A 20,949-nucleotide genomic window follows, 5' to 3' on the forward strand; every position below is an offset into this window, starting at 1 on the left:
TGGTTCTGCCGCGAGTGGCAAAACTTCTATTCCTAATGCTTTTATTAACAGCAATTCGTCTGAAAATTCTGGTGATAAAAGCAAAAAGAAGATGCGTTGCCATTATTGTAAATCTAATGATCACTTCTTCAAGCAATGTCCCAAGTTGAAAGCCAAAGAGGCTTTAAAAAAAAAGAGGGTGGTTCCACTACAAATACTAGCTCCACTACAAATGCAACCATTGTTGAGTCTTCTGTGAAAGAAGATTATGATACTGATGTTCATGCACAATGGGCTTTTAGTGCAGATATACTTACAATCCTGCTATCCATGATGCATGCATGTTGATAGCTGCAGACTCACATGTGTGGTATTTCGACAATGGTGCTACAAAGCACATTACCTCACATCGTGAATTGTTCACCCCTCTTGAGTCTATCCCTCATGGGAATTCAATCACTTGTGCCAACAATGCCTCTTATTTGGTTCAAGGGGTTGGAAGATTGTGCTAGAGTAATGTCAAGGGCAACCCCAAGGGGTCACGGACCAAAGCCAAAGGCCAACTGCCTCAATGTGAACATAGAATCCTAGAGATAGATGGCCAAGGGCAGTTCCCTGGGCTCTCACAATTTGAAGGCCAGAATTCAAGCATTAGAATATATGATTACACCATATTAAATAAAAGGTTACAAGGTATTGTTACAACTTGCATCTTGTTTAAATTCATCTGTAATCATGGCTATGGGAACCTTGGAACAGGAATATCTGGAAGCCTTGGGCGCAATCGGTGATACTTGCAACCTTTCTTTTTCAATTGTAAAGGCAATCCCAGAATATCATTACTTCACATTAAAAACATAAGAAACCTCATAGAGTAATTGCTTATCATCTCCCTGCTGACCAATGAGAATGCAACATTACTCCGGTACTAATGTTAGCAACAGGATCTTAAAACACCAATGTACAGTCTGGCATGAAACAATCCTAAAACCCAACATTAGATGCCCATTGCCATCACAAGTACCTTGCAACAACCAAAACTGAAGAAAATATTGACCAAGAAAGAAGCTTTACACATCAGGATTATCAAAGGAATATGATGAGCTATATTGACATTGCTGTTAAACGATAACAGAACTACACAAAGACCATCTCTGAGACTATATGATGGTCAGAAGCACAAACAATATTGAAAAAGCAAAATACTCTGTGACACCATAAAACTAGGAAGCACAAATGATTGAAGACATCAATGTACTTACATTACAAATAGCATAGGCAAGTTCCATATACATGTACCCTTTTCAAGTCACAGGATCTCTATGCCCATTGCGAAAACTCTTTCTCGAGTCTCCACCCACCCAAGACATGAAACACTACATGTTCGCTCAATCTTTTCTTCCTAAGCTGGCTTGAGGGGCTGAAAATTTCACTTCTGACTGTATCTAGTCTGTGGAAGTATAGCGAAACTTGGCTTGAAAAGATTGATACGGTTGCAACCAGGCATTGTCCCATCAAAACCGCCACAGGCATAGATGAACAAGCGAGGGTTGACAAGACCTGGCACACAATTGACATAGCTACCCAGGTCACCAAAACTCCAAACATGTCAACAAAAGCGGTAGTTCGAAATTTTGAATGACCCAAACCTGCATTGAGAGAAAGACCCCATGTTGCCAGACTGAAAACTATGACCCAATGATTGTGCTTCAAATCCCAATCAATGCCTATGCATTCCATGCCATGAGTTTCCCCATCCAAGAGGAAAATTTATCATTCCATGGGTGAGAAAAGTATATTATGTACTACTTTCATACAACAGTTTCGAACTGTTGACCCTTCTCCACATCATTTATCATTCCATAGTAAGGATGGTACCCACATAATGTAGTAGACTCCATGGATTTAAGATTGCAGGTTTTAACTGACTGACCTTCTCAACATGGATAGGGCCGGGATCTTACAAATGTAAGGCAAACTCCAATATACTTTCTTATTCACATAAGCTTCATGTGCTAAATGTAGTAGACTCCATGGCTTTAAGATTGCAGGTTTTAACTGACTGACCTTCTCAACATGGATAGGGCCGGGATCTTACAAATGTAAGGCAAACTCCAATATACTTTCTTATTCACATAAGCTTCATATTAGCACATGCCCTATGAAAGTGCACGCCCTCAAAAGTCACTAGTTCTATACTTAGTAGAGCATCGGCTTATCAGACCACTATCCAGACCAAAGCACCATTTAAGAAGCAATCGCTCCAAGAAGCAATTCAAATGCACCACAGGACAACCATTTTAACTGCAAAATGTTCTGATAAATGCCTTACCATACATCATACTGTACAAGAATAGCTAATACATTACTTCCATACCCATATACAAGGCCATCACCTTCCAAAACTGCCGGTGCAACTGATTTCTTTCATGAAGTCCATAACCAGCTGGCGGTTCAACTATGTTTCAACAGAAACGTTTCCCTTTTTCTGACACATTCCATTACACTCACAGCTTGGCTTCGAAAGCTCCTGCAAAACTTAAAATCAATGTCTTAACATCCATTAGAAAATGCCAAAGGTACAAAGTCGGCATTGAGCAACTTCACAGGTAAATATGAAAAATGTGCGGACATTCCTACATCCTTCCCACGAACTGCGGATAAGAAACCCAACACAAAACCACTCATAACCATAATAGCAACCTACATATGCAAGTAAAGGGCGCGCTCTCCCCAAACATGGAGGACCATATCAATCACATTAATTATGCGAGTGTAGCATTTGCTCTCCACATATAGTAATAAATCCACTATGCAATGCATCTTGCAACCCCTGCAGTGCCATTAGAAGAAAATGACGATAAGGTCTGACCTCAACTTGCCGCTTAAGAAGCTTTACATATTCCACTACCTCATCAAGCATATCAGCAGTGTGAGCTTGCTACAAAAAAAGAAAAAGCAACTGCATTTCATTTAATTGAAGGAACAGATGGACTTGTAAGAAGTTAGCAAATTGAATAAAGAGATACACAATGTCACAGAAAATGTAACCATGTTATTCAATTACACTTGCCTTGTCCAGGTTTGGTACAAGGTCTTGTAGCTTTTTGATCCGTTCACTAATCTTAGTCCTTCTAACCTGCAGAGAGAGAGAGAGAGAGAGAGAGAGAGAGAATGTCACATTATTAAAGATTTAGGAACAACTTCCACAACCCATTACTGCTAATAAATATACCCGCTCAGCAATGCTTCGAGGATGAGTAGCACATCCCCTTTTCGCACGAGATTTACAAAGAATAGAATCAGTCACCATGCTGTCCCCACTTGAAGATCCCATGAGTGGATAGTGATTAGGAGGTGAACTTGTGATTTGGTCCAATGAGCCCATCTGCAGTATAAAGAGACACATTGCACTTGGTTAGCCCATTATTCTCCTGAGTACAGGCCTTGATATTGCAACATAAATGGGTCTCTTAAAATTGTCTCCCACTGTGTTCCAAAAGCTTTCCTTATTGTGTTAGAAAGAAAGATACGCCCAACTCTGGCTGGCCTTAGGTGGGATAATCAACTCTTTGCCAAAATATGCAAGGGATGGTCAGTGGAGGAATATTCAAAATACTACTTGTCTTCACCCTGCATGCTTTCTTGAGTGGCTAGTGCAGGGCAATCATGACCAATCCATGTACATGAAGATGGGCCAACTTAATATATCTGTATGTATAAGACTCCGGGAGAACAGATATACACCTGAGCCCTTACAAAGAGACCATGCTTTATAACATTTGTAGTGGAGACATGAACTGAAAGCTTCACAGAACCAACCATGTTGGACAGAAAATTATTGTAGCACCATAGCCCATGATACAAACCATTACTTGACTAAGTTCTCAATGGTTGGCCGCCACGAAAAAGATGGCCTGATTGCGAGAACACGTGACAGCCATAAGCATAATGCTGTGGGGAAAAATCATGCATATGAAATACAAGTAGAAGTAACAGTGTTTCTAAGTGTCTAATAAGATGATTGATTAATTATTCTCCAGTCACCGCATATGCATAGATGAATGCACACTTGCTCGCCCCAATTCCAAATCGACAATGCGTACAGAGTGTCATAATAGCTAGGGTTAACAAAAAGCTGTTTCAGCATGTCAAGAATTAGTATCTGTTCCCACAACAAATAATCCCCTGCAAAAGAATAACCACTCCACAAATGTAGACACAAAGAAGAAAATTCTCACCAAAAGATCAGCTGCTGGCAAGCTCTTCAATAATCTTGCATCGACTTCTGGCCGCCCTCTCTTTCTCTGCCCCAGCGCTGCTATCTTATGCATTGCAGAGTCCATCGAAGCTTCGTCCCATCCACCAATGACTAAACCTTGTGTAGTTGACATGGGAACTTTGTCTGTGCCATTTGCAAACTCATCAAGAGTTAGCTGGGACAGGAGTCCAGCAGGAGAGCTGCTTTGTCTTAGAAGGCCACAATGCTGGCTTAACTCAGAGTCCAATATACCATACTCCTCTTCCTTGCAAGGCCCAACCTCATCCGTGAAACATTTTCTTACAGGCAACCCCCTTGGTGAGAGCGTGGAGGAAACCAGATATACTTTGCCCCCGGTGTTGTCGGTAGTCCTTGGAGATGAGGTTTGCATATGTGAACTCACTTGCTGAGACGTTGATGGCATATGTGAACCCACTTGCTGGGATCCCACAGGCCTCTCACTCATGTCAACTGTAGCCAATCTCGACAAGAAGTCTGTCGGCAGGCTGCTATGTCGTATAAGATTCGTCTTGTACTCGTTACTAGAATCAATCGTCACTGCAAGTGAGCTGCTTGCTGGTACATTCGGTTGACATGGCTGAGCTACACAAGTCTCCTCACCTGCATGTTCAAGAATGGCAGACAGGGGACCTTGCCCAATACACTCTGGAAAACTGCTGGCCACCCGCCCATTATGTCGGAGCAGAATGTCATTCTGGCATGAGTAACCCTGCTGAGGCCGTTGTTCTTTCTTCATGCCACTAACTGGCTTGTGATTCAGTTTCATTGAAAGCCCCGCATCACCAGAGCTGGAGAAGTCATTAAGTCCGCTATCAGTAAGAAACTGGACGAGCTCTGAACTATCATGTGCAGAGTAGAAATCTGATTCAAGGAGAGCGGCAAATGTAGAGCTAGGAGCTGAATGGTATCGCATCAGGCCCCCCGAGGGTAAGGCGAAGGCATCGCCAGAGACCCTGTGAGGGTTAAGCATTGATGCGGATGGCCCAAAGAGGCTGTCTTGAAAATCTCTGGAGTTGTCCATAAGTCCAGTTCTAATCAGAGAGCAAGAGAACCATTTCACGTAGGGTAGGACCCGAATGGGCGGGAAAAGGGCTCCCTCTTCTTGTGAGAATGAGCAGACACCAGCATATTTATATGAAGCTTCCAAGGAACAAAGGGGGCTTGTCTGCACTTAGAAGTTGTAACGTGGTTTGAAACAAACAGCTGCAGCAAAATATGCCTCTAGGGTCTCGCTCTCTCTCTCTCTCTCTCTCTCTCTCTTCTTCTTCTTCTTCTTCTTCTCCTTCTCTCTGATCTCTCTCTCTCTCTCTCTCTCTCTCTCTCTAATAGCCCAAAAAAGAGTGTAACCCTCTGATGTTTCCGTACAGCTTGGCTTGAAGGGCACAGGTCTGAGCCCCTGATGTCTCTCTCTCTCTCTCTCTCTCTCTCTCTCTCTCTGCTTGCGAATAACGACAAAATGTTGGTGTGAGTGTCGCGAGGCGCAAAGCCTCTACATGCTGTCTCGTCGCAGCAAAAAGAGCTTGCTGTGTGGGGGCAAATTGGCAATTGAGAGACTTGACTCACAAAACAACTAGGTACAGGTAGGCAAAGTACCTTAGATAACTTATAAAACCCTCGTTTCTTGTAAGCTTGCGCCGAGGCCTGCGGTACTTCTGCGGTGATGTGAGGGACGAAATGACAGAAGGCAAAGCCGGGAACCAAGGCTACAGACTCTGAAGTGAGGGGAGATGCACACACAGACGAGATGAGAGAGAGAGAGAGAGAGAGAGAGTTAAGTGCCCAGAAAGAGAATGTGCTGGAAGAGTAAAGAGTAACGGGCAAGCCCTCTTCTGTCGAGCACGGGAGGCGTTGAGAGAGCTCAGAAGAGAGCTTTCATCGACTCTAGCTTTCTCTGCGCTGTTTCGAGATCTATGAAGGAAGCTGTGAATGCACAGATTCCTATTTTGGGTAAGGATGATTGCTTGAAACAGAGCGCAATCAAGTGCAGTACCACGCCCACCCAATTACCGCACGAGACAGAAGAGATCCAACTCCCAACACAAAAATGAGGTTTTTGGGGCCCTGGTCGCTTCTGCAGTGTAAAGAGCGGATATGGTGACCTCACCTTTTCCGGGCTGGTCACTGGTCGCACGCGCCCAAAAGGGCAGTGCTTCAAAGTTCAGCCTTCGGCCCGCAGAGGACAATGGACAATGACCATTTGTTTGGGCCGCTTTTTTGTTAAGGATTTGATCCTTGCACAAAGATATGATCTCTAGTTATAGTATCTCCATTGTAAATAGGGAAAATTACCAAAATACCCCTCAAATTTCAAAAATTCCCAAAACACCCCCAATATTTTGTCAAAAATTCCCAAAATACCCTTCAAATTTTCCAAAATTCCCAAAATACCCCCGATTGTGAAATTAAATTTCTCCAAGGATTAAAAAAATTGTAGCTTTTCATAAAAAGACTCATTGTTTATCAATATAAGATGCTAAATCCAGAACTTGAGTCGATTATGTAGGCTCTGGAGATGAATTGCTTCATTATCTTTAGACATAATTGCCTTTTTTTGCGAGGTAATTTGTGGGAAATTACATGTTAAGCATGCAAAACCGGATCTCAATTATAAAAAAGGAATAAAGATTAAAAAATCTAGAACAATCCAACCAAATAGATACAAGGGTATTTTGGGAATTTCCACAAATTAGAGGGGTATTTTGGTAATTTTCCCTTGTAAATATCTTGGCCTATCATCTAGGGTAGAGGAGCCCATATAGAGACGGCGAGATTGAGGAGGCCACTGCGCATCTGTTTATGCACGGATTTGGGCGTTGAGAGGCGCAAAAGATGCCCGATGAGAAGAGGTTTTCTACGGAAATGGGAACTTCTCGAGCGGACCTGCACACACTTCGCACGACGGATTAGCACAATTTTCGAGGCAAATTGAGGACGCTTAAGCATTAGAGACGTAGCGTCACCAAACCAAAGACGGTGGTGCTCCAAGGTTGAACCCTCGTTTGACGGATCAACAAGCAGCATGTCAGCTCTTGTAGACCAACAACTCGTTCATGTCTAGGTGCTTATTGGGGGGTAACGTGTCTATTCATTGGGGCCCAACCACGTATTGGCTCCTCTACCCTAGGTGGGTTCAAACCCTTTTCGTCTAGTGCGCAACAAGAGAGGGCCTTCCTTAGGCCGTTTTTTTTTTCTTTTGGTGTGTGTGTGTGTGTTGTTTTTTTTTTTTTGGGAGGGGGTTGTCACATAAAGGTCGCGTTCGCAACCAATTGCGAACCCATTGCCGACCAATTGCAAACTTTTCTTGCTCCCATGAAGGGTTGCAATGAAAATGCTCGCAGCTGGTTGGCAACCAGTTTTGCAGCCCTGCTCCAAGGGGAGGGGGTGGGCACGCAACCGCAAAAGAGAAAATTGCTATGTTGACTTCTCCAAGCCTCCAAAAGGGAAGACGCCAAGCAGATCGTGCACTTTTTCAGGGTCATAGGATGATTATTAAGTGCTATTGTATTAAAAATAGGAATTTTCGCAATTGGTTGGGCCTTCACATGAACACAAAAGTTTTTGGTAGTTTGGTTGAGCATAAGTTCACAGCCTCGTAGCCATGTGAACAACACCACATAGAGAGAGAGAGAGAGAGAGAGAGTTGGGATTTATGGGCTTTGGCCTACACTTATGCTTCTTAGTGTGAGTCTTTTCTAACTAAGATGCCTACATGGCATTGGCCATGTGTATCCCATGTGGTAGCATGTAGCCACTTTCCACCTAGGACTAATGACACAATGGATGATGTATTATCTGTTGATGAAGTCACCCATGAGGTAATCTATTGTATGCCTATATACGAGGCATTGTATACACTCATTTTAAGTGTTCAACCTCAAGCATAATAGAGTTATCAATTGGGAAAAGCGCACAAGGTAGAGGGAGCCCGAAGGCTCGACCTCCATCATGATTGATAGAAAAGCACCAAAAAGTGTTGGGGTATAAAGCCCAATGTGGTCGCCCAGGTAAGTGGGCGGGCCGCCAAGTATGTACACATATTCTTTTGTAAAAAACTAATAAGAACTCACTATGCTCTACACATTACAGTAGAGCGAGTTCACCATATCGTCGTGCTCTTCTTCTCGCACTCTCTCTCGCGTCGCACTTCCGCTCCTTCAACTGGTATCAGAGCTCAGATCGAGGCTCGAGGCAGCACTGCAGGAGGCTAGAGTCACCAGCTCAGATTGGAGTGAAATTCGACAGGCGAAGACACGGCCCCAAATCTCGTGGGCAAGCTCGAAGGGCTTGGTGTGCTCAGAATTTCATTCTGAGGTCATCTCGGTCACCGTTCGGCTTCGACAAAGGTCTGCGCAGGCCATTTTCGACTACGTGGTCTCGGCGGGTGCAGATCCGACTCTGCAAATTTGGGGTTTTCGGCCTACGACTGCAGGTGTTGAGGATATCGACACTCCCAAAGTGTTGATTTGTGGCTGTCTACACATCGAAGGACGGCTCACAGTTCTTGGAGGCGTGTCACATACAACACTGGCGCATCTACACACAGACCGTAGGCAACATCCACTAGTTCATCAGGTAGCTTGTGTTTGCTGCTTGATATTCTAGATTTCATCCTGACATTGCAGGTACTTCCACATGGGATGTATTGTCAGAGATGATGTATGTCTGTTGAGGGTTTGCTGGCTGTGAGTCACGCAGCAAACAACCGTCGCAACGGTTACAACATATAGTGGGAAATTTGTGGATATATGACTTTGTGGGAAGTCTATGTACTGTCAGATTTACTGTAGCCTTTGTTGAGGGTCGAGTGAGGTTTTATTGAGCTGGGGGATTCTCGAATGTTGAGATCCTTTCGGTGATACAGGTCTTGGAGCGATCCCTCGAGCACCCTTAGATAGGCAGCTAGGATGTATTGACTGTGAGTTAGACAGTTGGGATTGCATCTTTGCTTTACTGCCGTTGAGGCATTGTCGCAGTCTATGCTTATAGGACAGTGACAGGACAGTGAGAGACAGTACAGGTGCAGGACAGGTTTACCCGCAGCTTACAGTGTCAGAGAGACAGTGTTTTTTGAGCTGTTTTTTGGTCTGTTTTTGAGTACACCATAGCCATTTTACAAAGGAGACTCTGCCGAAATTTATGCAGAATCTGAAGCTTTCTTGGTTCATTTGACAGGTTGATATTGGTTCAGAGGTTCAGAGGTCAGTTTACAGGGGTATACTGGCTTAAGAAGCTTGTTGACTTGAAGATGAAAGAAGGGACACCTATGTCCAATCATTTGAATGAATTCAACACAATCTATAGTCAGTTGTCAGCTCAAGGTGTCAAGTTTGATGAACCTGTTAGAGCTATGTTCCTGTTGATCACATTGCCGAAAAGTTGGGACACTTTTCGCACAGCTTTGAGTAAGTCTGTACCTCCAGATGGTTTGAACATAGCAGGTGTAGAGGATTCAAGAAATAAATGTGACAAACACTGTTGCAGAGGATGACAGTCTAGTGTCAGGAGACATCTACTTCTTGAAGAATACAATGGACTCAGCTCTTCTTACAGCATCTGATGGAAATGCACTGAGTGACTGGATTATAGACTCAGTGGCACCACTTCATGTGTCTCCAAACAAGGAGTGGTTTACCTCTTATGTGACCACTAAAGATCATGTTCGGCTAGGCAATGGGTAGACATGTGAGATCTTAGGTGTTGGAGATGTTCAATTGAAGTTTCAGAATGGCTCTTCTTTCACGCTGAAGAATGTGAGACATGTTCCCGCAATTACAAAGAGCTTGATCAGCACAGGTTTACTTGATGATGCTGGCTACGTCACCACTTTTGGACAAAACATGTGGAATATATCCAAGGGTTCTATGACAGTAGCACATGGAGTAAAGTCTGGAGGACTTTACATTATTTATGTATCAAATGTCTCTAAAAATGTAATCAATGTAACCGAGCAGCCGAACGTTTCTTTGTGGCATAGCCGGTTAGGACATATGTCCAAGAAGGGAATGGAAATCTTGTCTCGTTCTAGTTATTTGCCTGGCTTTTCATTTAATGATTTTGAATTCTGTGAACATTGTATGTATGGTAAGCAAACACAGCAGCCACATAAGCATAGAAGCAGTAGAAGAGATACACAGTTGGCACTTGTTCATAGTGATTTGTGTGGACCTATGCCTAACCTATCTCTAGGGGGAGCTTCTTACTTTATGACATTTATAGATGATTACTCGAGGAAAGTATGGGTTTACTTTCTCAAGCACAAGGATGAAGCGTTTAGTGTTTTCAAAACGTTTGTGACACTTGTGGAGAATCAGAGTGGCAAGAAGCTTAAATGCTTACGCACTGACAATGGTGGAGAGTATGTTTCAAAGGCCTTTCAGGACTTTTGTGAGTCAAAAGGTATAAAACATGAACTTACTGCTCCTTACAATCCTCCTCAAAATGGTGTTGCTGAGAGGATGAATAGGACCATACAAGAGAAGGTCAGAAGTATGTTGTCTAATGCACAGCTGCCAAATGGGTTTTGGGCTGAAGCTGTATCAACAGCTGTTCATCTTGTAAATAGATCTCCTAGCAAGGTTTTGCAGAAGGATTCAGTGCCAGAGATTGTATGGTCAGGCAAGGTGCCCTCATACAAGCATCTCAGAGTCTTTGGTTGTGAGGCATATACTCACGTTCCAAAGGAATTTAGGAACAAACTTGAGCGAAAGAGTAGAAAGTGCATCTTTCTAGGCTATGGTAATTCTGGTGAGATGGGGTACAGACTTTGGGATCCCGAATCCAGAAAGGTTGTCCGCAGCAATGATGTTCACTTTAATGAATCCAAATATCATTCTAAACCAGAGAGGGTTGAGGAGATTAGAAGAGTTGTCTTCCAAGAAGATGGACCTGCACGTGCAAGACAAAATGTCAGGGCTCAAGAGGAGCAAGGATAGGATAGATTGGAACCACAGGTTGTGGCTGAGCCTGAGCCACCTATTGTGCGTAGATCTTGACGTGTCACGCGACCTCTTAATAGGTTTGTTCCATCTATGAACTATGTCATGTTGACTGATTGCAATGAGCCTTCATGTTACAAGGAAGCAATGCAAATGAAGGACTCCGGGAATTGGCAATTGGCCATGCAGTCAGAGATGACAGCTCTGCATAAAAACCAGACATGGAAGCTAGTTAAATTACCACGGGGCAAAAAGGCTCTACCTTGTAAATGGGTTTACAGGTATAAGATCACCGCTCATGATAGTCAGCCAAAGTACAAAGCAAGGCTTGTTGCCAAGGGCTTTAAGCAAGAACAAGGCATTGACTTTGATGAAGTCTTCTCTCCGGTGGTCAAGATGACTACATTGAGATGCTTTCTTGCATTGGTTGCCATATTAGATTTGGTGTTGCACCAAATGGATGTCAAGACAGCGTTCTTGCATGGTGATTTAGATGTGGAAATTTACATGCAGCAGCCAGAAGGGTTTGTTGAGAAAGGCAAGGAAGATTGGGTATGCCAGTTGTTAAAGAGTCTTTATGGCTTAAACAATCACCGAGGGCATGGTACCATAAATTCCACAAGTTTATGCTTTCTCAAGGCTACAAACGTAGTGAGTTCGATCACTGTCTATATACAAAGAAGGCTAAGGATGGCAGTTGGCTGATCCTTATTTTGTATGTGGATGACATGTTGATTGCTGGCAAGCACTTGGAAGAAATTTCAGCTTTGAAGTCAAAGATGGCAAAATCGTTTGACATGAAAGACATGGGTGAGGCAAGTCATATACTTGGTATGCGCATTGAGAGAGACAGATCAAGGAAGTTGATTTGGTTATCTCAAACAGAGTATATTGACAAGGTTTTGCAACGTTTCAATATGGAGAAGGGAAAGGCATTGAGTGTTCCATTGCCACCATATGTGAAACTTAGCAAACAAGATTGTCCTGTGTCTGAGGAAGAACAGGCTGAAATGGATAAGATTCCATATGCGTCTGCGGTGGGTAGTTTGATGTATGCAATGATTGCTACTCGCCCAGACATTGCATTTGCAGTGGGAGTAGTAAGTTGATACATGTCAAACCCAGGCAAGAAACATTGGGAGGCAGTGAAAGGAATATTGAGATACCTGAAAGCTACAAAGAGTATGCGTATATGCTATGGGAGTCAGGAGCTAAGTGTAAAGGGTTTTACAGACTCAGATTATGCAGGTGACTTAGACAACCGAAGGTCTACGTCAGGGTATGTCTTTACATTGGCTGGTGGAGCATTATCATGGCGTTCTAGATTACAAGATTGTGTTACTCAGTCTACTACAGAGGCTAAATATGTTGCAGCATCAGAGGCATGCAAAGAATCAATTTGGCTTATTCGACTAGTAACAGATTTGGGAATCAAAGAAGAGATGCCTGTGTTATATTGTGATAGTCAAAGTGCTATACAATTGGCTCGCAATCCAGTTTATCACTCAAAGACAAAGCATGTGGATGTGAAGTATCATTTCATCAGGGAAATGCTCGAGGATAAGCAACTTCAGCTTGTCAAAGTTCACACCACAGAAAATCCTGCTGATCTACTTACAAAAAAACTTCCCTCAGAGAGCTTTGCGCATTTTCGCAAGCACATAGGTGTAGGGTAGTACATCACTTCTCTACATCTCTTGTATATTAGCTTGTATAGTAGCTTCTCTCACACTTAAAGTACCACATTGGACTTTAAGTGGGAGGTTGTTGGGGTATAAAGCCCAATGTGGTCGCCCAGGTAAGTGGGCGGGCCGCTAGGTATGTACACATATTCTTTTGTAAAAACCTAATAAGAACTCACTATGCTCTACACATTACAGTAGAGCGAGTTCACCATATCGTCATGCTCTTCTTCTCGCACTCTCTCTGACGTCGCACTTCCGCTCGTACTCCTTCAAAAAGGTCATCAACAACAAGAACAGACTCGACCTTGTGTGTATAGTAGCGGACTCAAGATCACCCGTAAGCTTTATTTGAGAGCAGACCAACTCAACAAGTCTGATAGTCGAAGCAACTGCAACACACAAAGGGCAACACCATCTACCTACAAGCGGCATTTTTAGAGTCGCTAACAAGAGCTGAGAAGCTACAACAACTAACAAGATCAAATGTAACATTTAATGGCCTAGTAACTTGTGTGTAGCGGAAAATAGCATAAACATAGTAAGCATTTCATTAGAATAGATTCCTAATGAGCATAGCAAGCGTGCTTGGATGGAGAGAGCAACAAAAAGCATAACACCTAGTTAGATAGGCATGAACAATACTTCAAAAGAGAGAAAAATTAAGCTATTGACAACAGTTGAGGACCGAATTTACATGGAGTCGGTCCCCCCCCCCAAAAGGCTTTGTATTATATGTTTTCCCCATCAAGGGAGACATTTTACAATACAATTCTTTGTGTTCCTTCAATAACTAGCTAGTGAAATGAAGATGGAAGCTTCAAGCACTAAGCAAACACTTTAAAACACAACATCAATTCCTCGTTGGTCTCAGACCCAAGATCTCACACACCTTCGAAGATGGTGAGAGCTAGCAGTTATGAGAGTAGATTGAGAGGAAGAAGGAGTATTCTTACGAGAAAGAAGTATGTCTCCTCACATAATCACTCATAAAAGCTTAGCATAGCTTAGTAATTAGCATGGTAGAGGAGATGAGCATGCATTGAAGCTTGTCTCTTGGTTGGATTTGCATCACAAGGCAAGAGTTTGTTGATGTAGGCCTCCCTTCTCACAAGCTTGGAGTAGATGAAGAGCTTTCCATTAAAGCTTGAGAAGGAGATAGAATTTCCTTCCTTCACACATGAGCTAGTGTGAGTGTGTGTGGAATAATAATCAACCCCCTCTCTCATGTTGGTCGACCCCTCTTGTTGATTCCTCTTGCTAGCTTCCCATTGGACATCTCCAAGCTTAGCCAATAGGGATTAAGTGGTCAAATGAAGAGCCTTGTGACATGTGTCCCTCTTTCCCTTTTAGTGAGAGCTTAATTAATTAAATTGATTCTATTAAATCCCCATTGGACCTTTTCCCCTTCTGGCCAATAGGAATTAAGCAAGCCATTGGGCTGCTTAATTCATATTGGACCCCTTGGCAGGCTGTCCAATAATCATTCAGGAGACTTAATTTTCATTGGTTCTTTTTATAAAGTGTTTATAAATTAAATTGACTAAATTTACTCTAGCATAATTCTCATTGGTCCACCTCTATGGTCATCCAATAGGATTTGAATACTCTTTGGGGGCAACTGGGCTAGGAACTTGACATGTGTTCACTATGCCCTTTGTGTAAAGGGGAGCCTTTGAGTGCGTGTGTGTGTGTGTGTGTCAGCTCACCTCTTTCTCTCTCTTCTCCTATCTTTAGGGCTCTCCCCTTCCCATGTAGGGATCTAGGAAGACTTTGTGTACACTTACAAAGCATCCAATTTCCTTAAGCTTGATCATTTGGACTACCCTTTGAAATTTGAACCTTAGCATTTTGGAAGGCTTAATGGGCTGAACCTTAGGTCTTTGAAGCCCATTGCTTGCACATTGCTCTTCTGGAGATGGTCCCCCTTTGGATCCCTATTTTTTCTCCTTTGGGTCCATATTGTGACCAGTCTGCTAGCCTTACCAATAATCTAGCTTTTTCTCCCCTAGCACTTTCTCATATTAAATGATAAGTTTAACATGAGAAAATCATTTAGGAGAATTAGATATTAGCTATTATGACATTACCTCTCTCTTGAAATCATAGTCGTCCTCGGCTATGAGGTAGGGATGATAAAGCATAGTCATTAGTCATTTTTCCTAGCGGGTAGAGGATCCCTATCTTACCCTACGACATCATTCCAGAATGGATGACTAATCCATTTGGCGCTTGAGAGCCTAAGCTGCGACAAGCATGTCTGCGCATTAGTCCTATCAATCTTCCACATATCCACATACATATTAAAAATAGCATGCTTATGTTGGACGGGTACGCCGCGACGGACGTGAGCACAACGAGAACTCACCTAACAAGTAATGTCAGCTAAGGACGAAGCTCGACCCGCAAGCGCGTGGAAGCAAGCATAAGGTGTCAACCTACACTCGACTGACTCCTAACTAATTCCTACAGAGGTCTCTACCAATTGTCTAAGTCACAGCCTTCAAGAGTGCAAAAGAGGAAACTTCCTACAACGCTTGCTAGAGCCGAACACCCATCAAGCATTTTCGAAACACCATAGAACTTGAAGGAGACCCTACTAATACCTATAGGCCACTCTCCCTAAGGTCTATGAACCAAAATCACGACCCAAAACACCCGGTGCAGAAACACATAGGATGTCTGGCCGAAATCTGCAGGTCTTCGGTTCCAAAATCTGAAGTGCCTAATGTGTAGTTCTACTCAATGTGAACGCGTGGATATGCTGCAATGCGAAATCGGATAACGTATGGTCACCCAAACAACCGATGAAGCTCGTAGAAGGAGCTCCCAAAGCCGGACCGTACGCACGCAATGTTGGTATCGGCGCGTAGCTCTTAGTCGGGGGCAACACGCTGCACTTCTCTGCACTCGATTCCGACCACCGTAGCACACGTAGCGTCAAGACGAAGCTCGCACTCTCTCTCTCTCTCTCTCTCTCTCTCTCTCTCTCTCTCTCTCTCGTACACAGTACGCTCACTCACAGACTTCAAACTTCCTTCTTTAAAAATGACAAAAGGTTTTCTCGTTAAGGTCAAAAAGTGGTATATATACCTTACAACTTCTCAAACCCTAAAGTTCCAAAATCAACCATCTATTCAATCTAACTATCAAAACTGGAATACAATCTGGAAACTTCTGTGAGTCCCAATATTTACAAGGTGAAAAATCGGGTTTTCCTCAATGAATGAATAATTACAAAAATAATAGTCCTCCGAGTAGTTAGATGCCGTGGGGTGTGTCCAGCTTCTAACATCCCCCCCCTCCTCGTTCATGTCGTCCCCGACATGGCCTTGATCCAGTGCTTCATCTTATGGTCTCCCACATCTTTAGCAGTGATTCGTACCTTGCATGTAGATTCAGCATTGTTGGGCCAAAGATATCTGTATGCATGGTGAAGAATCCCGTGTAGAATGCTTCTTCAAAAGCCTGGAGGTGATAGGATGGTAGAAACATAATTCTTTGATACAACGCGTGTATCACCTCCTTGGAAGGCTGACCTGACAGATCATAAGCACATTTGTATGTATCCTGGAAGAAGAATATGATGTCGGTCACCTGGCCTGGCTTGAAGGTCTCGAACACTGCTAGGATGGTTCTGCAGATTTTTCTCATCATAATGCATGTAAGGTCAGGTGAGCCAGTGAACAACTTTATGGCGCCCGTTAGGGTTTTCACCATGTATTGTACACTTATTCTCTCACCTGCCTTTACGCCTGGCAGCTTTGGGTAGTTCAGCCAAGTGGGTTGGCTTCTTTGCAAGATTTCTTGTGCCTTCCACGTCCTAACCCTTGGTAGAGGACAGAAGCTGAGGTTGTCTCTGATGTTTTTAGGTGTCTCTACCAAGTGTATTAGGTATTGTGGGTACTTGGTAAGCCAAGCCTTCCTCCACTTTGGCTGAGAATCCACTATGAGCTTTACTCCTTCTGGCCTCGAGGTGTCTGCATTGTAGAGAGGTTCCGTTGGCTCTTCTCTTATTTGCTTGTTTATTGTTGCTGCCTCATATTTCAGCAATGGATAAGGGAGAGAGGGTTGAAGCCACTCGCGCCTAAGATTGCTGGCGTCGATCTTCTGAATGGTCATAGATTTGAAGACCCTCTGCTCCCATTCCAAGGTTGCCTTTGTGCTTTCTCTGAGCTTTGCCTCTATTGCCTTACGCAAATTTTCCTCCTCTTCTTGTGTTAGATCCTGTGGCTCTTGAGAGGATCCTGCTATGCTTTCCTGTAACATTTAATGGCCTAATAACTTATGTGTAGCGGAAATTAGCATGAACATAGTGGGCATTTCATTAGAGTAGATTCCTAATGAGAATTACAAGAGTGCTTGGGTGGAGAGAGCAACAAAAAGCATAACACCTAGTTAGATAGCATCGACAATACCTTCAAAAGAGAGAGAAATTAAGCTATTGACAACAGTTGAGGACCGGATTTTCATGGAGCCGGTCCCCCCTCCAAAAGGCTTTGTATTATGTTTTCTCCCATCAAGAGAGACATTGTACAATACAATTCTTTGTGTTCCTTCAAGACTAGCTAGTGCAATGAAGATGGAAACTTCATGCACTAAGCAAAACACTTAACAAACACAACTTGAATTATCCCCGTTCTCAGACCCAAGACCTCACACACCTTCGAAGATGGTGAGAGCTAGCAGGGTATGAGAGTAGATTGAGAGGAAGAAGAGTATCTTATGAGAAAGATGTACATCTCCTCACATAATCACTCATATGTAGCAGAGCTTAGCTTAGTAATTAGCTTGGTAGAGGAGATGAGCATGCATTGAAGCTTGGCTCTTGGTTGGATTTGCATCCACATGCCAAGAGAGTGTTGATGTAGGCTTCTATCTCACAAGCTTGGAGTAGGTGATGAGTTCTCCATTAAAGCTTGGGAAGAGATAGTCTTCTCTTTCTTCACACATGAGCTTGTGTGAGTGTGTGTGTGATAATACCTTGCAAAAATCAGCCCCCTCTCTCTCTTGGGCGAGCCCTCTTGCTAAATGCTCTTCCTGAAGCCTCATTGGCCCTCCCCAAGTCAAGCCAATTACAATTAGGCAGCATAAGTGATAGCCTTCTGACATGTGTCCCCCTTTCCCCTTTTGTGAGAGCTTTAGGTAATTAAATAATTAAACTAAACTCTCATTGGACCCCTTTGCCTCCTGGCCAATAGGAATCAGGCAAGCCATGGGGCTCCTGAATGCTCATTGGACCCCTTGGGAGACTGCCCAATAGTCTTCTAGGAGACTTAATTCTCATTGGTTTCTTTTATTAAATGTTTTAAAATTAAGTAAACTAGATTTACTCTAGCTTAATTTTCATTGGTCCACTTCAAGGGTCATCCAATAGAAATTGGGCACACCTTGTGGGCATCTGGCCTAGGGAGCTGACATGTGTCCCTCATTCCCTTTGTGTAAAGGGAGCCTGTGTGTGTGTGTGTGGCTTTCTCTCTCATCCCCTACCTTTAGGGCTCGCCCCCTCCCATGTAGGGATGTGCAAAGACTTTTAGGGCACACACAAAGCATCCAATTTTCCCTAGGGTTGACCTTTGGACACAACCTTTGAATTTTGGAACCTTAGCATTTTGGAAGTCTAAATGGGCTGAACCTTAGGGTCTTTTTAGCCCATTGTTGCACATGGCCCCCCCTTTGGATCCCTATTTTCCCTCCTTTGGATCCCTACTGTGGCCGGTCTGCTAGCTTAACCAATATTCTAGCTTTTTCTCCCCTGGCCTTCCCCACATTAAATGATCAGTTTAATATGAGAAAATCATTTAGGAGAATTAGATATTGATTATTATGACATTTCCTTTAGCATGGGTGTGTCCACAGGATCTGCCACATTGTCAAGGTCGATGCCCTCATTGGCAGCTGGTCCTGAGCTTTCTGCTTCTGCTTGTTGCTTGCCTTTCAACTCCTCAATTTGCTTGAGGAGGGTCTGCTTTTCCGCTTCGGCTTCTCCGCCCATAGTCACGAGGAGGTCATTAAGTTCAGCGTTTACTCTTTCCGCCTCCTCGAGCTTTATCTTTATGCTCTCCATTTCTTCTTGTAGGGCTTTTTGGCTGTCCTCCATTCTTGTTTGCATAGCGATAGAACCTTCAGCCATCATCAGCCTCTGCTTCTTCTCGAGAGTCAGCTCCTTCTGAAGTTCCTGCATTTGCTCTTCATATATTTGACTCTCGAAAATGATTTGAGTCGAGCTCGTAGCTCTAACTCTAGCAGGTGATGCCCGCAGCCTCTGGATGGTTTGATCTTTGACTTTTAATTGGTCCTTGAGCTCAAGGACTTCATCCAGGCTTGCTTCTTGTTCTATCTCTGCCTTTTCCTTGGCATTCCTCATGGCCTCTACTTCTTTTGTTTCTTCTGCCAGCTGGAGTGTCAGATTATCCCGTTCTTTTTCAGCATCTTGCAATGACTTGCTGAGTTGCAGACACTCTCCTTCAGCTGCTTGTATTCTTTTTGTTCCTGCCTCATTTGCTTCTTCCTTTGCTTGGCAGTTTTGTAGAGCCGTTGCCAAGCTGGCCTGGAGGTCAGCTTCTCTCTCTTTTAGCCCTTGGCTTTGTACCTGCAGCGAATCCCTTTCCATCTTGGTCTTTTCTTCGGTGGCCTTTAGAGTTATCATTTCTTCGTCTGATGCCATAGATTGTGCTCGTATTCCAGCTAGCATGGTCATCACCACGTCCCAGTCATTAGAGGGCGGGTGCAGGTCTACCGTGTCGGTAGCAATCTCTTTTAGCTCCACTAGCCGAATGCCTGGCATCTGCTCCTTATGCCCTGCCCTCGCCAAGTCGAATGTGACTGTGGCGGCTTCTTCCCTTGTATAGCTTGCAGCTAGCAGGTCCAAAAATGCATAATAGGCCTCATGTAGTCCTTTTTGTTGAGACTCAGGCTTGGCCTCTTCCTTTGGCTCAGGTTATTGCCTTTGCTCTTGCTCCTCAGCTTGGTTTTCTTCTTGTTTGTCCTCAGCCTCTTTATCTTCTGGTGGAGGGCTGCTAGGCGGTGGTGATGGCTGCGGGCTGGGTTTAGGGCTTTCTGGTAAAGCTGCAGGTTTGCCTTTTAAGTCCCTGTCTGATTTTGTTTTCCTTTCCCTTTCTTGGCTTTCTTGCTCATCTAGCAATGTCTGCCTTATCTGGATCATCTAGCAATGTCTGCCTTATCTGCTCCACTTCCTCCTCGGTGAAAGGGACATGGGGAATGTTTTCTGCTGCAGCATCAAGAATCTCGAAATTCTTGATGTAATGTTCAAAGCGATCCCTCTGCACTCTTCTGGATGATTCCGGACATAGACTCGAGAGATGGCTTCCAGAGTTCGTTAAAATCACCCTTGAGGGCTCTTTCTGCTCAGAAACTCTCCATCAGCCTCTCAAGTCTTGCCGCTTTTTGTGACCTTTTCTCTTTGGCTGGCACTTGAGCAGACTCCTTTTTTCCTTTCTTCTGCTCAGGTTGCTCCTCTGCAACTGGCTCTAGCCGTCTCTTCAACCTCATAGCCACCCTTGGTGCTCTTTGTGGCTCATCTTCCTTGTCTTCTTTTACCCTTAGCCAATCATTCTGAGATGGGGGATCAGGCTACCTTCCTTTAGCGTGTAGTGTTGCATAAACCACCTTGGTTATCATTTCTCCTTGCACTATGTAGGTTGGCTTTTTGTTGCCCATTTTTACCAAGCTGTCATGTATGTAAGCCGCATAGTTGATTATCTTTGGGGTGCCTTTTGTCATTGCCCAAGTAAACGTTGTGGCAATTGCACCTGGCGGCATCCTGTACTTTTGTGGCCTCTTCATGCACATGTGGAAGTACTGGTTGTACAATTGGCTCATGATTGCCACCTTTGGGTTGGCAATGTCTTCAAAGGTGTAATTTGCCTTTTTCTCTTTGTACACCTTGACTTCATCCCTTCTCTTTGTCACACTGTCTCCCTGATTGGAGAGATCTAGTGCATGGGCTACAACCCGCTCCGTGATGATGATCTCTGTATCGGGTCTGCCTTGCAAATCTGTCACCTTGGCCACTCCATCCTCTTTGATGCTGGTTACAAACTCCCATACT

At 43.8% G+C, this 20,949-nt stretch overlaps 1 protein-coding gene across 2 annotated transcripts; it reads right to left on the reverse strand.

Annotated features, from left to right (window-relative positions):
- Positions 1-1,200: 1,200 nt before the first annotated feature.
- Positions 1,201-6,326, reverse strand: LOC147437379 (uncharacterized). 2 transcript variants are annotated; one of them, XR_015184852.1, is made up of 6 exons: positions 4,221-6,326; positions 3,215-3,367; positions 3,053-3,118; positions 2,852-2,920; positions 2,376-2,509; positions 1,201-1,628 (listed from the first exon to the last, which is right to left on the reverse strand). XR_015184852.1 is itself a non-coding variant. In XM_086486925.1 (5 exons), exons 1-5 carry the CDS (start codon positions 5,280-5,282, stop codon positions 2,438-2,440), a joined length of 1,422 nt encoding a protein of 473 aa, XP_086343051.1. In that variant the 5' UTR covers positions 5,283-6,325; the 3' UTR covers positions 2,278-2,437. The 2 variants fall into 2 exon arrangements, 1 of the variants encoding a protein (XP_086343051.1); XM_086486925.1 differs by lacking the exon at positions 1,201-1,628 and having other exon boundaries at positions 2,278-2,509; positions 4,221-6,325.
- Positions 6,327-20,949: the final 14,623 nt, after the last annotated feature.

The sequence above is a fragment of the Adiantum capillus-veneris genome, chromosome 17 (genome assembly GCF_014529385.1).
Source record: "Adiantum capillus-veneris isolate H3 chromosome 17, ASM1452938v2, whole genome shotgun sequence".
Classification (NCBI taxonomy): domain Eukaryota; kingdom Viridiplantae; phylum Streptophyta; class Polypodiopsida; order Polypodiales; family Pteridaceae; genus Adiantum; species Adiantum capillus-veneris.